This window comes from Protopterus annectens, chromosome 9.part0 (genome assembly GCF_019279795.1).
Source record: "Protopterus annectens isolate FY-2018-M chromosome 9.part0, PAN1.0, whole genome shotgun sequence".
Lineage (NCBI taxonomy): Eukaryota > Metazoa > Chordata > Ceratodontiformes > Protopteridae > Protopterus > Protopterus annectens.
In genome coordinates this window covers 133,614,936-133,633,581 of record NC_056743.1, presented here as the reverse complement: position 1 = coordinate 133,633,581, position 18,646 = coordinate 133,614,936, and the positions used below count along the sequence as shown (strand labels likewise).

At 39.2% G+C, this 18,646-nt stretch overlaps 1 protein-coding gene across 3 annotated transcripts in view; it reads right to left on the bottom strand.

Moving 5' to 3' along the window:
• TRIM44 (tripartite motif containing 44) overlaps nucleotides 1–18,646 on the bottom strand; it is a 1,245,326-nt gene that overhangs the window by 1,128,624 nt on the left and 98,056 nt on the right. For all 3 annotated transcript variants that reach the window (XM_044082660.1, XM_044082661.1, XR_006366200.1), the window contains exon 2: nucleotides 1,932–2,009. In XM_044082660.1, the coding sequence (XP_043938595.1) occupies nucleotides 1,932–2,009 (78 nt within the window). The remainder of the gene's footprint in view (nucleotides 1–1,931; nucleotides 2,010–18,646) is intronic.

Sequence of the window (18,646 nt, the reverse complement as noted above, 5' to 3'; positions counted from 1 at the left end):
CCTCTAATAAGTAATCTTTTCTTAAATCTTTGTAACTCTTCTTGATATCCTATATCTGTAGCATTTAATCTACAAATTCTCATTCCTTGCCCTCTTATTATGTTTTTAAAGATATATGCCGGGTGCATACAGCTTCTATGTAGCAGGCTGTTCCTTTGACTTGTTTTTCTAAAACCTCCTGTATTAATATAATTACCCATTACTTTCTCCATGTATACATCCAAGTATTCTATTTTGTTCTCTGAATACTTCATAATGAATTTTGAAGTCTGTCATACTATTCATTGTATTTACAAACATTTCTAATTCTTCTACATTTCCATTCCAAATTAAAAAAACATAGTTGACAAAATGTCGATAAAATAACACGCATTTCTTGAACAATTCAATTAAATTGTGAATAAACATTCCTCCTCCCATAAAGCTAAGTCCATGTTGGCGTAGCTGTTGGCACAAGAAGTGTCCATAGCTACGCCATCACACTGTATATAGAATTTTTCTTCAAAAACAAAAATATTATTCTCCAAAATTACTTCAAGGAAGAGGCAAACTAAATCAATCTTATTACTATCAAGATCACTATGTTTATTCAAGTACCTCTTAAATGATATTATGCCTTGTTCATTCGGTATGACAGTGAACAAGGATTGTACATCCAATGTTACAAATAAACTACTGGAATGCATTGCTGACATGTTTGTAAAACTATATAAGTCTATCAAAAATTGTCTGGTGTCTTTAAGAACTATTATGTTCTTTTCTAATACTGGTCGAAGAATTTTTTTGTACATATACTGAAAATGGTTCGGTACACCACCCCTTTCCTGAAACTTTCCTGAAACTATGGGCCGTAGTGGGGAATTTTAACTATTCTTGTGGATTTTGGGTAGGCCCTGTATGGCTGGAACCATGGGATGTTCTATTTCAAGATATTTACCTAACTCCTGTGAGATACTAAAACTCATGATTAAATCATATATCATTGTAGATATCCTATATTTAATATCATCTACTTTATCCTTACTAACCACTTGATAATATTTTATACCATTTAGCATTTCATACATAGCTTCTCTATAACCCTCTTTATCCATAATAACCACAGGACCTCCTTTATCTGCTGGTCTAATGACTATGTCTGGGTCATTTTGCAGTCTTCGTAGGGCTTTAGCCAGACCTCCACCCATCTGTATCACACACCTGGCATATTTGTGGGAGATGGTTTATAGATTACTACTAAGCTAACTGCCCTTGTGAGCCATTATAAGCCTAGCCAAATATCCCACGTGAGAATCAAACCTTGCACCTTTTGTCTGTAAGGTAAATACCTTAACCATTATGCCAACCTGGGTGGTAATCCAAGTACCCTAAGCAAGCCAGCACTGACTCAGAACAGCATGCAAACTCTGATAAGGCAATGCCAATGGTCAGGATCAAGTTTTGTAGCAGAAACCCTAAGCAAGCCACCACACCATTCCACCCTGCTTACAATCTCAGGATCAGTGACAAACATTCTAGCTCACATCACATTCAGAGCATGTCAACTTCAAGTAATCAGAGATTTGTGGCATTGTCAATTACCTCATTATTAAAGCAATTTCATTCTGAAGACTGACAATACATCAACCTGCACCGGTAGTTCACTGGAATTTTAAAAGGTATGGCTAAAGTCCTGACAAGAGAGTTCACATCTCGGATCACATTTTTACTAAGGAAAGCTCTGAATACACCTGCCCAGTGAATACTTTTCTAATCACAAGTGGTACTTCTAAAAAACAGTGCACATTCTTTTAACACATGTATACAATATGTGTAACAGCTTAAAATATGCATTATTTCCAATCACTAACTTAAATAAAAAAAAATAAAAAAAAAGTAGCAAGATTGGAAAGCTTTGACTCAATGCTGTAATGTACATTAGCGAAACTTACTTTAGGGTCAGTGCACTTGATCCTTAACCTTTCCACCATCTCCAGCATGGCTGCCTTCAGGTCAACAGGTTCTCTACTCTACAAGGAAGGGAGGGCAAAGGTCAAAAGAGGTGAAAGGAACATTCTGTCATCTATTTTAAAATCTACAGGATAACTGGCAACCAGCAGCAATATAGTCTTTCACTCACTCCAAAGATATTAGCATGTCTAATACCAAGGCTATGCAGTACGGCTTATGATGCAACAAAAAGGAATGCAAAAATACAAACACTGCTGACAGACGTGGAGAAAGGCAAACATTTCATGTAAAAGCTGTATTTAGTCTTAATGTCTGCACAAGGTATATTCAATTAATATCTTCACCCTAAGTTTTACTGCTACACTAATTAAAAAAAAAAAAAAAGGTAGACATTTAATTTGATAACCACTCTCTAGCAGAATTAAAGACTGCAGAGTTTACTGGCCCAAAATGTACATTTACTGAAACAGTACCAGGACTTTCTCTTTTTACGAGTCCTCAGGGTTATGTTCAACACCTCAGGGTTACAAAACTGGCTTAAAAAGAATAGTACATTTTTTTTTACTTTCATTTTTTTAAGCACCAAATATAAATGTCATCCAATATTTACCTGGCGCACTACTGTCACATGTAATTTCTGAAATAAGAAGGAACTGTCATGTTCTTAAAGTAGAAAGTTCTAAAAGTAGATAGCATTCTTTACAAAGACTGTGATGCATTCTAACACAAATTATTACTCTAGAGAAGCAAAACTACAAGATAATGGCTTAAGAGCTAAAATGGAAAAAAAGTACAGACTTTCCACACAGAAAAGGAACAGTTCTCTCTTTTCACCTTTTATTCTCTTCAATTTTAAGGCGAGTCATTTTGGGAATCATAAAAAGTAGTACAAACACCATCCTACTCAAAACATTCTGCAACTTCTAAAACTATAAATGCAAACATATCCTGACATCATATTCACTCACCAACTGCACAATACGTTCTCAAAGGAATCAGCACAAAGAAATGCACCAACAATTTCAGTCAGAACTGCAAGTTTGAAAAGTGTGCATTAGTCTGTCTTTTGTCACTTTCAACGACAGAAGACAGAAAAACTATTCAATCAAAGCAGAGTGCCCGGCATAGTACACCAAGTACTGTGCAGTCTTAGGGTCAGAAGGCCAGACTATCTTTGCCAGAACTCATCACGGCTAAAGTCGTCCTGCTTACTGAAGCTATGTGACCACCACTTTTAACAAAGACTTCTTACCTTTACTCAAATTTATCATCTTTGTATTAATAAGATTTTCTGGTAGCAGACTGCCTCAACTATTACAGCATATGTAACATTTGACCGGTAATGGATGAAACTGCACAATCACAAGATATAACCAATAATACAAAATAAAAAAATAAAAAAAAACAATAACTTAAGAAATAACTAAAAACATTTTGCTGATTAAAAGATGATGTAGGAAGGATGCTTTAACTATAACTATTAAATGTTCATTAATATTTAATCATACTTTATATTTTTTGTATAATATTTTAAACAAGGAAACTGACAAACACACACACCCAACCCCATACACCCACACATCCACAAACACACCCACACACAGAAGGAAACAGGAATGACACTAGGACAGAAGTAATAAAAAGTACATAATTGATACGGTTTAAGTAGAACAATGCCTATAGCCCGATTGATACACTCTTTGCATTACTGAGTCCTAACACTAACAGTCAGAAACAGGGTTAGGTACATTTAAACAAAAAAATCAATTGCACCTGTAAATCTTAAAACTATAATTAGAAATGTAGGTTCAAGTACCAAAGCTGTAAGTGGGTACTTTACAAGCAGTTACAATCACAAGACTGGTGTGTGTGGGGGGGGGGGGGGCATCTACTTAGCCATTGCTGTACTGATTATTTGCAGATTATAATTTCAAAGTTGGAGGACCAAAGCAATTCTAAAAAAACATGATTCTATACAACAATTAACATCTGATCACCCCAGCAACATCAGCTAAAAAGATTTAATAAAACAGGAAAAAAAGCATGCTCTGTAGCCATGCAATGTGGTTAACTTCTCTACTTAAAGTACCCCAAAATTGTAAAGGCTGTATAGACAGAGGGGAGCCCTGTAAGTGCTGGACAACTCTTTCAGATCTGTTGTGAAACGGTCATATGTCAGATGCACTGAAAGATAATAAAGACACAAATGTCAGCAACTCTAGATGCAAAGCAGAGCATTCATTACCTCTGCTGTCCAACTAATCTCTTTCTTGAAATATTGGAAATTTTTTCCAAAAATGAACACAGAGTAGTAGGGCCTATGCCCTCAAACTGAAAACAGCTCAGAAAAGTTCTTTCAAGCTCTAGCAGCTGATAGGAAGAGAAAAACAAAAGCCGACAGTCTTGTGTCTAACCACTACACTTTCAATTTCTTCCACTTCACAAACTACATTGTCTAGAGTTACATTCCAAAAACCTCTTACTAAGTGGACCCACTAATTAACTGCAAGGTAAATGGTTTAATTTACCATCATGTCACTCAATCTAAACAACACATAGGAATTTAACAAATGTAAATTATATGCCCCCCCCCCCGATTTAACTATAAAACACGGTATTTATAGTTGCATAGGACGATACTAGGCTATTGGCCCAGGGCCTTACAAGCCTAGCCAAGAATTTCACCCATGTTAAGACAAAGTCAGCACCTGTTTTCCCTGTCCAGCAGGGATACAGGTGGGATCCCAGGGGTATATTTTCTGTTTTGCATCCAGTCGTCTAGGTTCCTCTTAAAGAGGGCTACTGAAGTACTCTGTATGACATGGAGCGGAAGTCTATTCCACAAATGGAGGAGTCGTTGAGACACAAATCTATCCTGCCAATAAGTTCTATTAATGTCACAGACCAGGTTGAGACCTTGCATGCAGGTTGCATGAGTTAAGTTTGACTTGCGGATAGGCAGCAACTCCATCAAGGCTGTCTGAGACAGCCTTGTACATCACGCACAGGTCACCTCTGAGCAGTCTGTACAAGACTGTGTAGAGGGACAGGGCTTTTAGCCTATCTGTATAGGATAGATGCTTGAGAGCCTGGATTTTCCTGATCAGGAACCGTTGCTGTCTCTCCAACTGCTGCATGTGCTTGGCAAGGTACATGTCGAAGGGGGCATTGTACTCGATAATGGGTCTGATAAGGGAGGAGTACAGTGATGTCATGACTTCTTGTTACTGGATGAAATACCCTTACTTATGAGGTGGGCCATGTAGAAAGCCTTCTGTACAATGGAGGCAACATGGTGGTTAAAAGTCAGGTTGCTATCAACCTGGGTGCCCGAGCCCCTCATGACTGATTGCATGCTTAGTACGTTGTTATTAAATGTGATAATTAATGGGGGCAACATTTTCCCCAAAGGGGGCATTCAGTCTGAGGCCAGGCTTCTGGCACCAGTCATTAGTGTGGTTAAGGCCCTCTTGGAAGGGGTTCACATCAGTACGGGAATTTATGACAGTGCCCAGCTTGCAGTCTTCTGAAAACTTGATCAGCCACAGACCACTGGTTTTGGCTTGCACCTCAGAACAAGTATATCCCAAACAGTAAAGGCCCCAAAACCAATCATTGGGGTACGCCACTTGCTTTGGGTCTACTACTAGAGGTGGCTTTCCCTACTTTGACTGAGAGGGTTCTATCCGTGAGCCAGGTAGCTACCCATCTGCTAACATATGGATTGATACCTAGCTGGGACAGTTTATTTATTATGCCCAAGTGGGGAATAGTGTTGAAGTCTTTGGCTAGGACAAGGTAGGCGGGTGTGCACTGTTTTGCCCTCATCGTGACTGTTTTGAAGAAGGCTACCAAGTTTATCAGGCATGATCTCCCTTTGACAAAACCAAACTGTGTGGGATCAAGCATTTGCAGGTTACCAATGTCCTTGTTTATAAGGTCCATGATAATGCGTTCCATGGCCTTGCAGATCAGGCTAGTTAGGCTGATGGGCCTATAAATGCCTGGGTCGGTGGACGCTCCACCTTTGCGCAGAGGGATGACAGTGGCTGTCCTCCATTCTGCAGGGACAAAGCCAGTGCACAGGCTTTGGTTGAATATGATGCCCAGTGGTGCTGAGAGCTCTTGCCTGAGTTCATGTAGGACACAGCCAGGGATGTTGTAGGGTCCCATGGAGGGTGTATTTTTTGCCTTTAAGAGGGCATTAATAACCAGCTCCCTGGTGATGAGGGGAGGGGGACAGGTGCTGGGATGTCCTGGTTTACTAAACTTGTCTGCCAGCAGGTTGGCTATATCTATGGTGTTTCTGCATGTGGTATTCTTGACCACCAATTCAGAGCAGATTTGGGAGTTACCTTTGAGACTGCGGACTTATGCAAAGAAGGCCTTGTTGTTGTCCTTAGTGGATGTGGCCAATTTGGACTTGAAGTTAGCCTTGGAGAATTTCACCAGTGACCTTGTTTGTTCGGACAAAGAAGAGATTCCTTCCAACTTGGCACCTGCTCCTTCTTAGTCTGGGACAGCAGTGTTTTCCTTTTATCATAGAGTCTGTTTACTGCTGCTGTCCACCAAACAGGTTTACTCTTCCTTGAGGAAGATGATTTGTCCTGTCAGGTATTGCTGAGGCCATGCAGCTATATAGGTGTTCATAAAGTTTTTTGGTGTAGCCCTGGACATTAGTGCTTGATTCAACTGAAGGGACGGTGGTTGTGAAGCTGCTTATACCTGCTCTCAGGAGGTTGTAGTTAGCTTTGGAAAAGTGTTTTGGTTTGACCCTCGGGGGGGTGGGGTTGAAAGTGATTGCTTTATGGTCGGATCTTGCCAAGGAAGATGACACTGTAGGGGTGCTACAGTGCCTACTCATGTTGGTTAGTACCAGGTCCAGGATATTTTGACCTCTTGTGGAGGTGTCAACCAGCTTATCCAATGCATTGGCACTGAAAGTTGAGGAATCTCTGGGCATTCGTGTTTGAACTAGAATAGGTCTTCCACTCTATGGTTGGGTAGTTAAAGTTGCCCTGGATCAGGGTACAGGGTTGAATCTTGACAGATTCAAGTAAGTCCAGATAGGTGGAGTGGGCCTCCTGAGTCATGGTTGGGGGTCTGTAACTAGCTATGATTTGAATAGGTGTTTTGTCAATAGTTAACGGCACCTGGAGTGTCGCCTGGGTGTCATACTGTTTGACCAGCCTGGAGCTGTGTATATCTTTGACAAGTACTGAAACTCACCTCCTTTGGCTTTGTAGCCCGGTTTGGAGTCTGAAAGTATGCTAGGACAAGTAACCTGGTAAGGGTGGGGTGCTCTCTGCAGCTGTGAATCAGGTTTCAGTGACTGTACAAATGTCAGCGTCATCCAGGGAGAGGATTGTTTGCAATGAGTGCAGTTTCATGTTAATACTCCTAGCATTTAGCAACATGACCTTTAAATTTTGTTTAGAACAATTTTTCACGTTGGTAATTTTGTCCTCATGACTTTGCCTTAAAAAAGGCACTATGGGGGAGGCAAGAGCCTTTGCCAGAAGCCTGAAGCCCGGGGAAGACAGATGACCAAAGCATTGTGGTCTGTCAATCATGTCCTTCCAGGCTGTCTGGTACTGGATCCCCTTGGAATGACACCAGAAACTAAGCCAATTGTTAAAGTCAATCATTTTCTGTTTGTACTGAGGCATCATTGTGGGTGATGGTAGGATGCTGCTTAAGGCTAGGGACATACCTGCCTGGGACACATATTCAGCGAGCTCAGTCATGTCTCTCTCCATACAGTTTAGAGAGGTACGTCTCAAGTCATTCACACCAACATAGACTATGACAGAGTCATAACAGTATCTGTTGAGAGACTTGAGTGATATGGTGGATTCTAGTACATGACAAGTAACTTACCGTGACTTTCCCCTTGTCTAGCCTGGTGAAGGAAACGCCTGTGCGTCTCACGATAGAGTCTCCTATGACTAGTATGTTGGGTTTGTGGCTGGGCCTCAGAAGGTGCGAGACACAGGCATGTGTACTTTGTGGTGGTGCTTGGTGCAGTGGGCTGTGATGTGCGTGTGTGCTTTTGCCTCGGAGGTCTCTTTTGCTTAGGTATGTTTTTATTGAGAACCTCCACACATGTAGGAGTGTACTGTACAGGTGTGGGTGGTGTTAGAGGTGTGGTGTTTGTGCAGACAACCTTCTCAGTGCCAGATGTACGGGCTTGTCATTGAGCCAGCAAAGATTCTAAGTTCTTAATGCAACTAAATTTCTCACAGTGTTCCTGGGTGGTAGAAGAGGAGGGTTGCCTGTGTACATGAGGCAGTTGCTACATGGTCCCAGGATCCCCATGTTAACAAGACTAGCAGGAGAAACCACAGGAAATTGTCCGTCCATGGTTGTCAGAATCTGTGGAAGAGAGGTAAAGGATGGTAGAGTGGGTATTATCAGAACAGAGTACCTACAGGTGAGAGTAGGGCTGGATAAAATCATAGTAATTTGCAAGGGAGGACGTCAGTTACACAGGAGTGCTGGTAAGGGAAAAATGTAACTGAACTACCTTGCAATGGGTTAAAACAGTGCAACAGCAGTGTGCAACGAACAAACAAGCGCAACACTCTGCAAACCTAGGGTATAAATACCAGAAAAGATGGAAGAATCTAGAAGCTCGAATTACTACCCAATCCTGCTAGCCCCTGCTCTTTTAACTAATCACTCATGCTAGACAAGGTCAGGCAACGCTGTTACTCTCACAAACAGCAAAGACAAGACATTACCAGCAGAACATGGCTGCCAGAAACACAGGAAACTCAACAAGCCTGGATAACAGCAGGCCTCTATCCAAACTATGTTACCTGACTAGAACACAGAAATCTCACAGAAAAGCACAGATGGCACTCACAAACAGAAAATACAACTCTCAGTATGAAGAAGCAGTTTACAGTCAAGTAATCCCATAAAAATACAATTACAGTAATGAAACACTATCTAGCAATGAAAATATAGTTACACAATATAAAACAGTACAAAAATGCAATGAGACAGTAAAAAAATATTTACAACAGTGCAAAATGTAGCAGAGTAGCTGTATAGCACAACTATAAGGGGTAAAAAGTGCAAGTCAATTAAATAAATGTAAGAAAAAACTTATTCTGCTCTTGGAGCCTCAGGGAACTTCTGCTTTGTCACAGCGATGAATCGCTACTCCTCAGCCTGGTAAAAACAAACACAGCCCCCTGCAGACGCACAGTTTAAATACCAAAAAAGATGGAAGAATCTAGAAGCTCAAATTACTACCCAATAATAGAACAAACACCAAGCTCTAAAATACGAAAAGTGGAAGTGTCAGCACAAACCACAGACGGCGGCTCCTTCAGCCCAAGTCACCAAACCACAGCTTTCTTCTGCCAAGGTCTCCGGAACATAGAAGTACCAAGTTCAACAAACAGCTACTCCACAAGTACTTTAAATACTTTTATTGCACAACCCAAATTTCGTGAAACGCATAAAGCGTTTTTCGTTTGAATCAGTGTTCAAACTTCATCAGACAAACACTGGTTATCGCGCCAGTACGCATTTAAATACTACAATATAATGATGTCATGAAATCTTAAACAAACAGTCACATTTAAAAACAATCATGTTTAAAAACCAGAGAAATTTCATGTAATTGTACCAAACCAAATATATATGCATAAGTTATATGTATTTGTGTTGTTATGTTAAATGTATTACGCTTTCTCTGTAAATAATGGCATTTTAACATGTTTCCTGAAGTGTGTATGTAATATATACGTATGTATCCATCTAGGGACCAAACTACACTATTATCATAAACTCTTCATATTATATGCTATATATGTATATAAAATCATTATTTCTTTTAAAATAGTAAAATTTTCTTATTTAATCTATAACCTATTAACATATGATAACTGGGACAAGGAAATCTGTAGGGATGAAACCCTACCAAACATTTGATATGTCTATGAAAATAAATATGAATATAAAAATATCTCCCTTAAACTATACCTAATAGTATGATTCTGTTTTTTGTTTTGTGTTTTTTTTAAAAATTAGTGATTCAAAATTTTAAACAATTATGATTACATGTATTTCACAACAATACCTTCATTATCTAAGTAAGCTTTTTAATTTTAGTAGGCATGTAATTGAACAAACTTCATTCAATCCTGGGTCTCTACAAGATGTCAAACGTAGCTGCCATTCTAGTTCTTTTTTCTCAAGGACCAACTTCAACACATTTTCATGTGTCAGGTCCATGTAGTTTGTTTGTACTTGGTCTATAACCATAAAGTTGAATGTATGTCCTATATTTATATTACAATGTCTTGCCAAAGCATTTTCTTCTTTATTTTTTCTGATGGCATAAGTGTGCTCATATATCCGGTCTCTTAGTCGTCTGTCCGTTTTCCCCACATAAAATGACGGACATGTCTCACATTGGGCCAAATACACCACTCTTTTGCTATTACAGTTATAATTACCTTTTATAGTGTATGTTTCTTTTCCAATGTTAAAACTGTCTGCAGTGGTTATATAACTGCAGTACCTACATGAGCCACAATTCTTAGTACCTCCCTTTCTTTTTGTAGTATGTCCTTTGCTCTCTAACAATTGTTTTAGGTTCTTACCTCTTCTATACGTTATGACTGGTCCATCATTTAAAATTTTGACCAATTAAATTTTAAATGATGGACCAGTCATAACGTATAGAAGAGGTAAGAACCTAAAACAATTGTTAGAGAGCAAAGGACATACTACAAAAAGAAAGGGAGGTACTAAGAAGTGTGGCTCATGCAGGTACTGCAGTTATATAACCACTGCAGACAGTTTTAAGGGAATTGGTCAAAATTTTAAATGATGGACCAGTCATAACGTATAGAAGAGGTAAGAACCTAAAACAATTGTTAGAGAGCAAAGGACATACTACAAAAAGAAAGGGAGGTACTAAGAAGTGTGGCTCATGTAGGTACTGCAGTTATATAACCACTGCAGACAGTTTTAACATTGGAAAAGAAACATACACTATAAAAGGTAATTATAACTGTAATAGCAAAAGAGTGGTGTATTTGGCCCAATGTGAGATGTCCGTCATTTTATGTGGGGAAAACGGACAGACGACTAAGAGACCGGATATATGAGCACACTTATGCCATCAGAAAAAATAAAGAAGAAAATGCTTTGGCAAGACATTGTAATATAAATATAGGACATACATTCAACTTTATGGTTATAGACCAAGTACAAACAAACTACATGGACCTGACACATGAAAATGTGTTGAAGTTGGTCCTTGAGAAAAAAGAACTAGAATGGCAGCTACGTTTGACATCTTGTAGAGACCCAGGATTGAATGAAGTTTGTTCAATTACATGCCTACTAAAATTAATAAAGCTTACTTAGATAATGAAGGTATTGTTGTGAAATACATGTAATCATAATAGTTTAAAATTTTGAATCACTAATTTTTAAAAAAAACACAAAACAAAAAACAGAATCATACTATTAGGTATAGTTTAAGGGAGATATGTTTATATTCATATTTATTTTCATAGACATATCAAATGTTTGGGTAGGGTTTCATCCCTACAGATTTCCTTGTCCCAGTTATCATATGTTAATAGGTTATAGATTAAATAAGAAAATTTTACTATTTTAAAAGAAATAATGATTTTATATACATATATAGCATATAATATGAAGAGTTTATGATAATAGTGTAGTTTGGTCCCTAGATGGATACATACGTATATATTACATACACACTTCAGGAAACATGTTAAAATGCCATTATTTACAGAGAAAGCGTAATACATTTAACATAACACAAATACATATAACTTATGCATATATATTTGGTTTGGTACAATTACACGAAATTTCTCTGGTTTTTAAACATGATTGTTTTTAAATGTGACTGTTTGTTTAAGATTTCATGACATCATTATATTGTAGTATTTAAATGCGTACTGGCGCGATGACCAGTGTTTGTCTGATGAAGTTTGAACACTGATTCAAACGAAAAACGCTTTATGCGTTTCACGAAATTTGGGTTGTGCAATAAAAGTATTTAAAGTACTTGTGGAGTAGCTGTTTGTTGAACTTGGTACTTCTATGGTCCGGAGACCTTGGCAGAAGAAAGCTGTGGTTTGGTGACTTGGGCTGAAGGAGCCGCCGTCTGTGGTTTGTGCTGACACTTCCACTTTTCGTTTTTTTACTACCCAATAATGCTAGCCCCTGCTCTTTCAACCAATCACTCATGCTAGAAAACTTCAGGAAACCATGTTACTCTTACTAACAGCAAAGACAAGACTCTACCAGCAGAAGATGGCTGCCAGAAACACAGGAAACTCAACAAGCAAAATAACCAGGCCTGGATAACAGCAGACCTCTTATCCAGACTATGCTACTGGACTAGAACACAGAAACCTCACAGAAATGCACAGATAGAGCACTCACAAACAGAAAATACAACTCTCAGTAAATAAAAGCAGTTTACAGTTAAGTAATTCAATAAATATGCAATTACAGTAATGAAACACTACCTAGCAATGAAAATACAGTTAAAACAGCACAAAAAAGCAGTGAAACAGTAAAAAAAAATTATAACAGTGCAAAATGTAGTAGATTAGCTGTATAGTACAGCTATAAGCGTTAAGAAGTGCAATTCAATGAAATAAATGTAAGAAAAAAACTTATTCTGTTCTTGGAGCCTCAGGGAATTTCTGCTTTGTCACAGTGATGAATCACCATGTTGGCTCACATCAAATTATAAACGGTTCTCATCAACAGTTCTACAAATCTGAGCCATCAGAAATTATATAAGCAACCCTATCATATACTTGAAAGTCCGACATTGGCTAACTTTAGGAATGATGACAGTAACCCATCAATCAGTTGCACAGCAGAAGCAAAATATAACAAAGCCACAGAACCAGAAATAACATGTAAACAAAATAAATAGCAAATATGTTTTATAAAAAAATATATTAACTAATGTAGACAGTTAATCAAACGTATACTGCTTTGTCAACTCTGCCTTAGCAACACTATTTACTACATTGTACAAAATACCAGATATCATTCTGCCCACACATTGTGGGCAACTAGTACAGAACATTCAAATATAAATGGCCGAATGGTCTCAGCAGTATAATGAAAACAGTTTATTAACTATTAGTGTACTGAAAACCTATTAAGATGCAGGCCTCCTGCACCAAGGCCTACACATTCCTCATTAAAACTGAAGGTTCTTGTTCCGAAATGGCTAAGATCCTCAGTGGGTCAGGAAAAGGACTGAAAACCCCATGAGCAATAAGGAATGACAGGCAGAACAAGGATGAGTAAATCAACACCCTCTGTAGTCAGACTCCAAAAGACATGCAGTTCATGTAGCTGTTGCAGGAAAGCACAATCAAGAGCACCACTCCCTCTACTTAATACTGAAATATTCAGGCTGGCCATTTCTGAATGATCTTGTCCTCTGCTCTGAATCTCCCGTACTGTTACAGTTCTGCCAAATAAACAGTTGATTAGTGATTAGAAGCCCTAGCCTACAGAAGAAAGCTGAAAAAAGTGAGCAGCTGTATGCAGGGGTTTCGATGCTTATGACAAAATGTAACAACACAGGTGGACAGTAGTCTCAGCTTCGATAACCACATCGCCACAACAGTCAGGAAATCCTTCTATGTGGCACACCTCATCACTAAGGGCTTTTCATCCAGAAAAAAGGAGGTCATTGTCCCACTGTACTCATCCCTCATTAGACCCATTATAGAATACAACGCCCGTCTGGTATGTATCTCTCAAGACATCTGCAACAACTGGAAAGGCCGCAGAAATACCTCACTAAAAGAATCACAGGCCTAAAGCAGATGCCCTATGCTGACTGCCTTAAAAAAGCTCCAGCTAAACTCTGTCGCATATAGTCTACTCAGAGGCGATCTCTGCTTAACATACAAGGCCATGTCAAACCCAGAGCTTTGTTGGACATGCTACACTTAAAGAAATCCCAATCACTCAGAGCCACACGCTCCAGGGATCTAAACCTTGTCATCACAATAAACAAAACATGGTGGAGGGATAGGTTCCTGACCCAGAGACTCCCCAGACTTTGGAATAGATTGCCCATACATGTCAAGCAGAGTGCCTCTCTGGCCCTCTTCAAAAGGAACCTTGATGATTGGATGGGAGAAAGGAAATTCACCCCGGGGATCATGTCAGTTGCCCTGCTAGACAGGGGTCCAGGGAAGTAAATAGTGTGGGAAGAAATAGCCAGGGAATTGTTATGGCTAGGCTTGTATAAGCCATAGGGCTGATAGCCTAGTACCAACCTATGAACCTATATATACAAAAGTTACACATTTAACCATAAATAACAGGCCTGAATTGGTTGCTCCATCTTTATCACCTTCAGGAGTAGGCCAGCATCAAAAACTAACGCTACCTGGCCATTCAACTTATACTCATAATTTTGTAGGACTAAGAAACCTTCTGCAGATCTCTATAAGCCCAGACTAACGCAGAACAAGACAGTGTGTCATGACCAAGGTAAATCTTTCAGCAAATACCTTGAATAATGATACAGATTTTATTTGTATTTGTTTTTTGGGGTAGAGCACTGATCTCCATGGACCTATTTCAGACTCAGTCCAGGAGTGGTGTCTGGTTAAGTGACTTGGTCAGAGTCACACAGTCAGGCAATGGAAGGTAAGGAAATCAAACCTTGCACTACTCTGACAACAGGAAACAGCTTAACAGCTCCTTAATCTTCTAAGCCAAATGACAGACTTGGTGGAAGGGTTAGCTTTTTGTTTCACTCTTTTCTGTATCTCAGCAAGTATGGATAAGATCTATTGGGAAATAATCACAGCTCTGGAAACTAAATGTGGGAAAGACAGCGAAACTAAATACACTGCAATCAAGGTCCTTCAATAAATAAGCAGAAATTGTGAAAACCATAGTTATACATCTGGAAATAAAACCACTAGCCTGAAAAGGTAAACATTAAACATGCTTCAGACATTATCAATCCACCACACTGATAGGAACATTATAAATCCACCATACTGATAGGAACAGAGCCAGTCTGAAAACTAAGACTCCAAACTGTGATAAAGATAGTCATATTTATGGAAATATACCACAACTTTGAAAAAAATAAAGGTTTCACGCAATACTGTGACATTTAGCAGTCTGGTGAGAACAGAGCCAGTCCGGAGAATAACAGTCCAATCTCTACTGAAGAGAAAGAATTTGGATGATGGAGCTCTCGTCAATGAATGAGATTATATTTATATAGCCATTCTTCTTTCGGCTTTTTCCCGGTTAGAGGTCGCCACAGCAGATCACCTGTCCGCTCATGATTGGCAGTGGAGTTTTACGGTGTCGAGTTGCCAGCCCAGCGCCCAATCTTCCATAGAAGGCACACACATGCACACACTCACACCTAGGGCCAATTTAGAGTGTCCAATCCACCTACAGCATGTCTTTGGGATGTGGGAGGAAACCGGAACACCAGGAGGAAAACCACGTGACCACAGGGAGGACATGCAGACTCCACACAGAAGGCACACCAGCCAGGAATCGAACCAGAGAACCTCTTGCTGTGAGGTGGCAACGCTAACAGCTGCACCACCGTGGCCGCCCCATTATATTTATATAGCCATATTATCACCAAATAATGCTGCAGTAAAACCTAAAATTCATCTTAATAACTAAAAACAAAACAGCTAAAAGGATTGCTGGGTAAAGGGTCACAGATCTTTACAAAGGATTCTGACAGAAATGAAATGAGGAAATGTATAGCAGACTGTGAAATACTTAATGTCATATAAATCTTCATGGTTAATGAACTTGTGACCAAGTAGAAGTATAGCAGAGGTGTGCCAAAAAGTGTCTATCATATTAACAAGGAAAGATGCATCTAGCAAAGACAGGAAAATGCATACATATACAACAATAAATATAAAACTATGGGTTGAACTGCATGTAGGCTTACCAAGAACACAGGATATAAAGCCCTAGTAAACAATTAATATACTCATTCGAAGGAAGTGCTGGTTGACAAGGTAGATAAAAAATCAATGGCAAAACCTCTGTAAACTATAAAAACTCTGAGAAGCAAGAGGCCAAGGGGAAAGTACAGTTTTGTACCTACCATAAATGTAGATGTTCAAGTGTCTTCACTGCTGCAGTCATTACACTTGGGAAACAATGAATAACTACCCACAAGAAACTATAATTATGAGTGATGTTAACATTGATTGGTACCTATGCTCTAATGATAATAACCCCACAAACATCAACCTCATGGTTTACTCACAAACTATTACCAGTCTTCAGATCTATAAGAAACAAAAAAAACTTTGACCTCATAAATTTAAAAATGAGCTGCAATCCTGTAACTCCTTTCTATCCATACTAGATACCCATGCCCCCAAAAGACTCATCAAAAAAAAAAAAAGATTGCTCTTGAATAACAAGACCCCATAGAAATAGCCAATACCTTCAATAAAGACCTTCACCCCTCTGAACTATCTAACTATAGGCCCATAAGCGTTAATCCCATTAGCCCAAAATTATGGAAAGATGTATGCACAAACAGCTACTCAGCATGGTTTCAGACCCAAACACAGTACCACAACTGCCCTTCTCTCCTTCACTGACACAATAAACCATAACATTCAGTCATTCCTAAAAACTAAATTATTGATCTTTCAACCAACTCACAAAAATCATCTTATTGATGTCTCCATAACATCCGAGTTACTATTGATAATAAACTGAAATTCCACCCTTTATTCATCTGCAATATTCACCAATCTTAACAAAACCATACTTGATAAACTATAACCTCAAAACCTAACATGGATTGAACTAAAGATGGTCCACTCATAAAGATGGTCAAAGCGACATTACTTAGTCTATATTATCTACTTGAATTGTTCATTGTCTTCATTTTTTTTATTTCCTCATATGCATGGTTAACAAAGGAATTTTGCAACCTGATTGTTTGTTTTTGACTTGATGACTTCTCTCTCTCCTGTAATATTATAATTTTTGTCTGAATTTTTTTTTTGTATATTTTGGGACTTTTCTCCCTTAACAAATGTAAAATAAAATAAATAAATAAATAATTATCCTGCCGTCAGGCGGTCCCGCAGTCGGCCAGAGTTCCAAAGTCTTTGTCCGGCATCGGTTGCTGTCGCCTCTTCCCTGACGTCAGTGCGCCAGAGGTATATAAGATGCAGCCGACGCCATTTTCTTCAGTTTTTCTTGCCCCAGATGTCAGGTGCCCCTAAATAGGTAGGCAATACATACTGCTAATAAAGCATACATGAAAAATAAAACCAAAAAGTTCAGCTAACAGCAAATACACCACATAGGTAGTATAGTGTAGAAAAGTGTAAAGTCCTAGCTAAGAAAGAGGGGATGGAGGGAGGGTAACCTGGACTGCAGCAGTGAAGACACTCGAACATCTACATTTATGGTAGGTACAAAACTGTACTATGTTCATCGTGTTTCACTGCTGCACTCATTACACTTGGGTTGAATCCCAAAGCTGTGTCAGGGTGGCTGGTTCTATAGAGGATTTGGCGTGGCTATAAGGCCCTGCAGCACTGCAGTGGCAAAGTCAGCTCTGGATTTAGAGCAAAGAGGCAAGTGGTAATGCTTGGTAAAGGTGTGCACTGAATTCCAAATTGCAGCTTCCAAAATGTCTTTGGTAGGTACTCCTCTAAGGTAGGCAGGAGAAGTAGCAGTTGCCCTGTTGGAATGTGGCCTAATGTTTGATGGTACAGGTTTCCCATACTGTGTGTAGCAGAACCGGATACAGTGTCCTATCCACTTTGAAATGGTCTGCTTTAAAATAGCCTTTCCCTGTGATACTGCAACATATGATACAAACAATTGTTCAGTTTTTCTGAAAGCTTTTGTTTTGTCCAAGTAGAAGCGCAGTTGTCTGTGTATGTCCAAGGAATGAAGAAGTCTCTCCCCTTTATTCTGGGGACTTGGATAAAATGTTGGCAAGTGAATAGTTTGGTTAAGAGCCACACTGGATACCACCTTAGGCATAAAGGTAGGGTTAGTTCTTAAAGACACCCTGTCTTAGTGGAAAATGATGAAAGGCTCCACTGCCATTAGTGCCTGCAGTTCTGAGACACTTTGTGCTGAGGTTATTGCCAGAAGCAGAGCAGTTTTCCATGATGTATATTTTAACTCTGCTGAATTGGCTGGCTCAAAAAGAAGGCTAAGTGAGCTTTTCCAAGACGAAATTGAGGTCCCAAGTAGGAGTTGGTGCTCTCCGAGGCGGTCTTATGCTTTTAGCCCCTCTGAGGTACTGCTTTAGCAATGGGTGAGAGAAAATAGGAGGATCTGTGTTGTAATGAGCCGAGATGGCAGAAGCGTGGATCTTAATGGATGAGAAGGATAGTCCTTTGTCCAGCATCTCAGTTAAGTATTGTAGTATCTGAGGAATGTTAGGGACAAGAGGATCAAAGTTTTGAGCCTGGTTACAGGCACAGAATCTCTTCCACTTTTCTGAATAAGATTTCCTGGTGCTAGGCCTCCTGGCCTCCAAAATGACATCCATAACAGCTTTAGAGAGAGGAGTTGTCTGTTTGGATAATAAATCTGCCATGCAGCCAGGTTTAAGGTTTTGAGCTGACTGTGCAGGATCTGATTGTTTTGCTGAGTCATAAGGTGT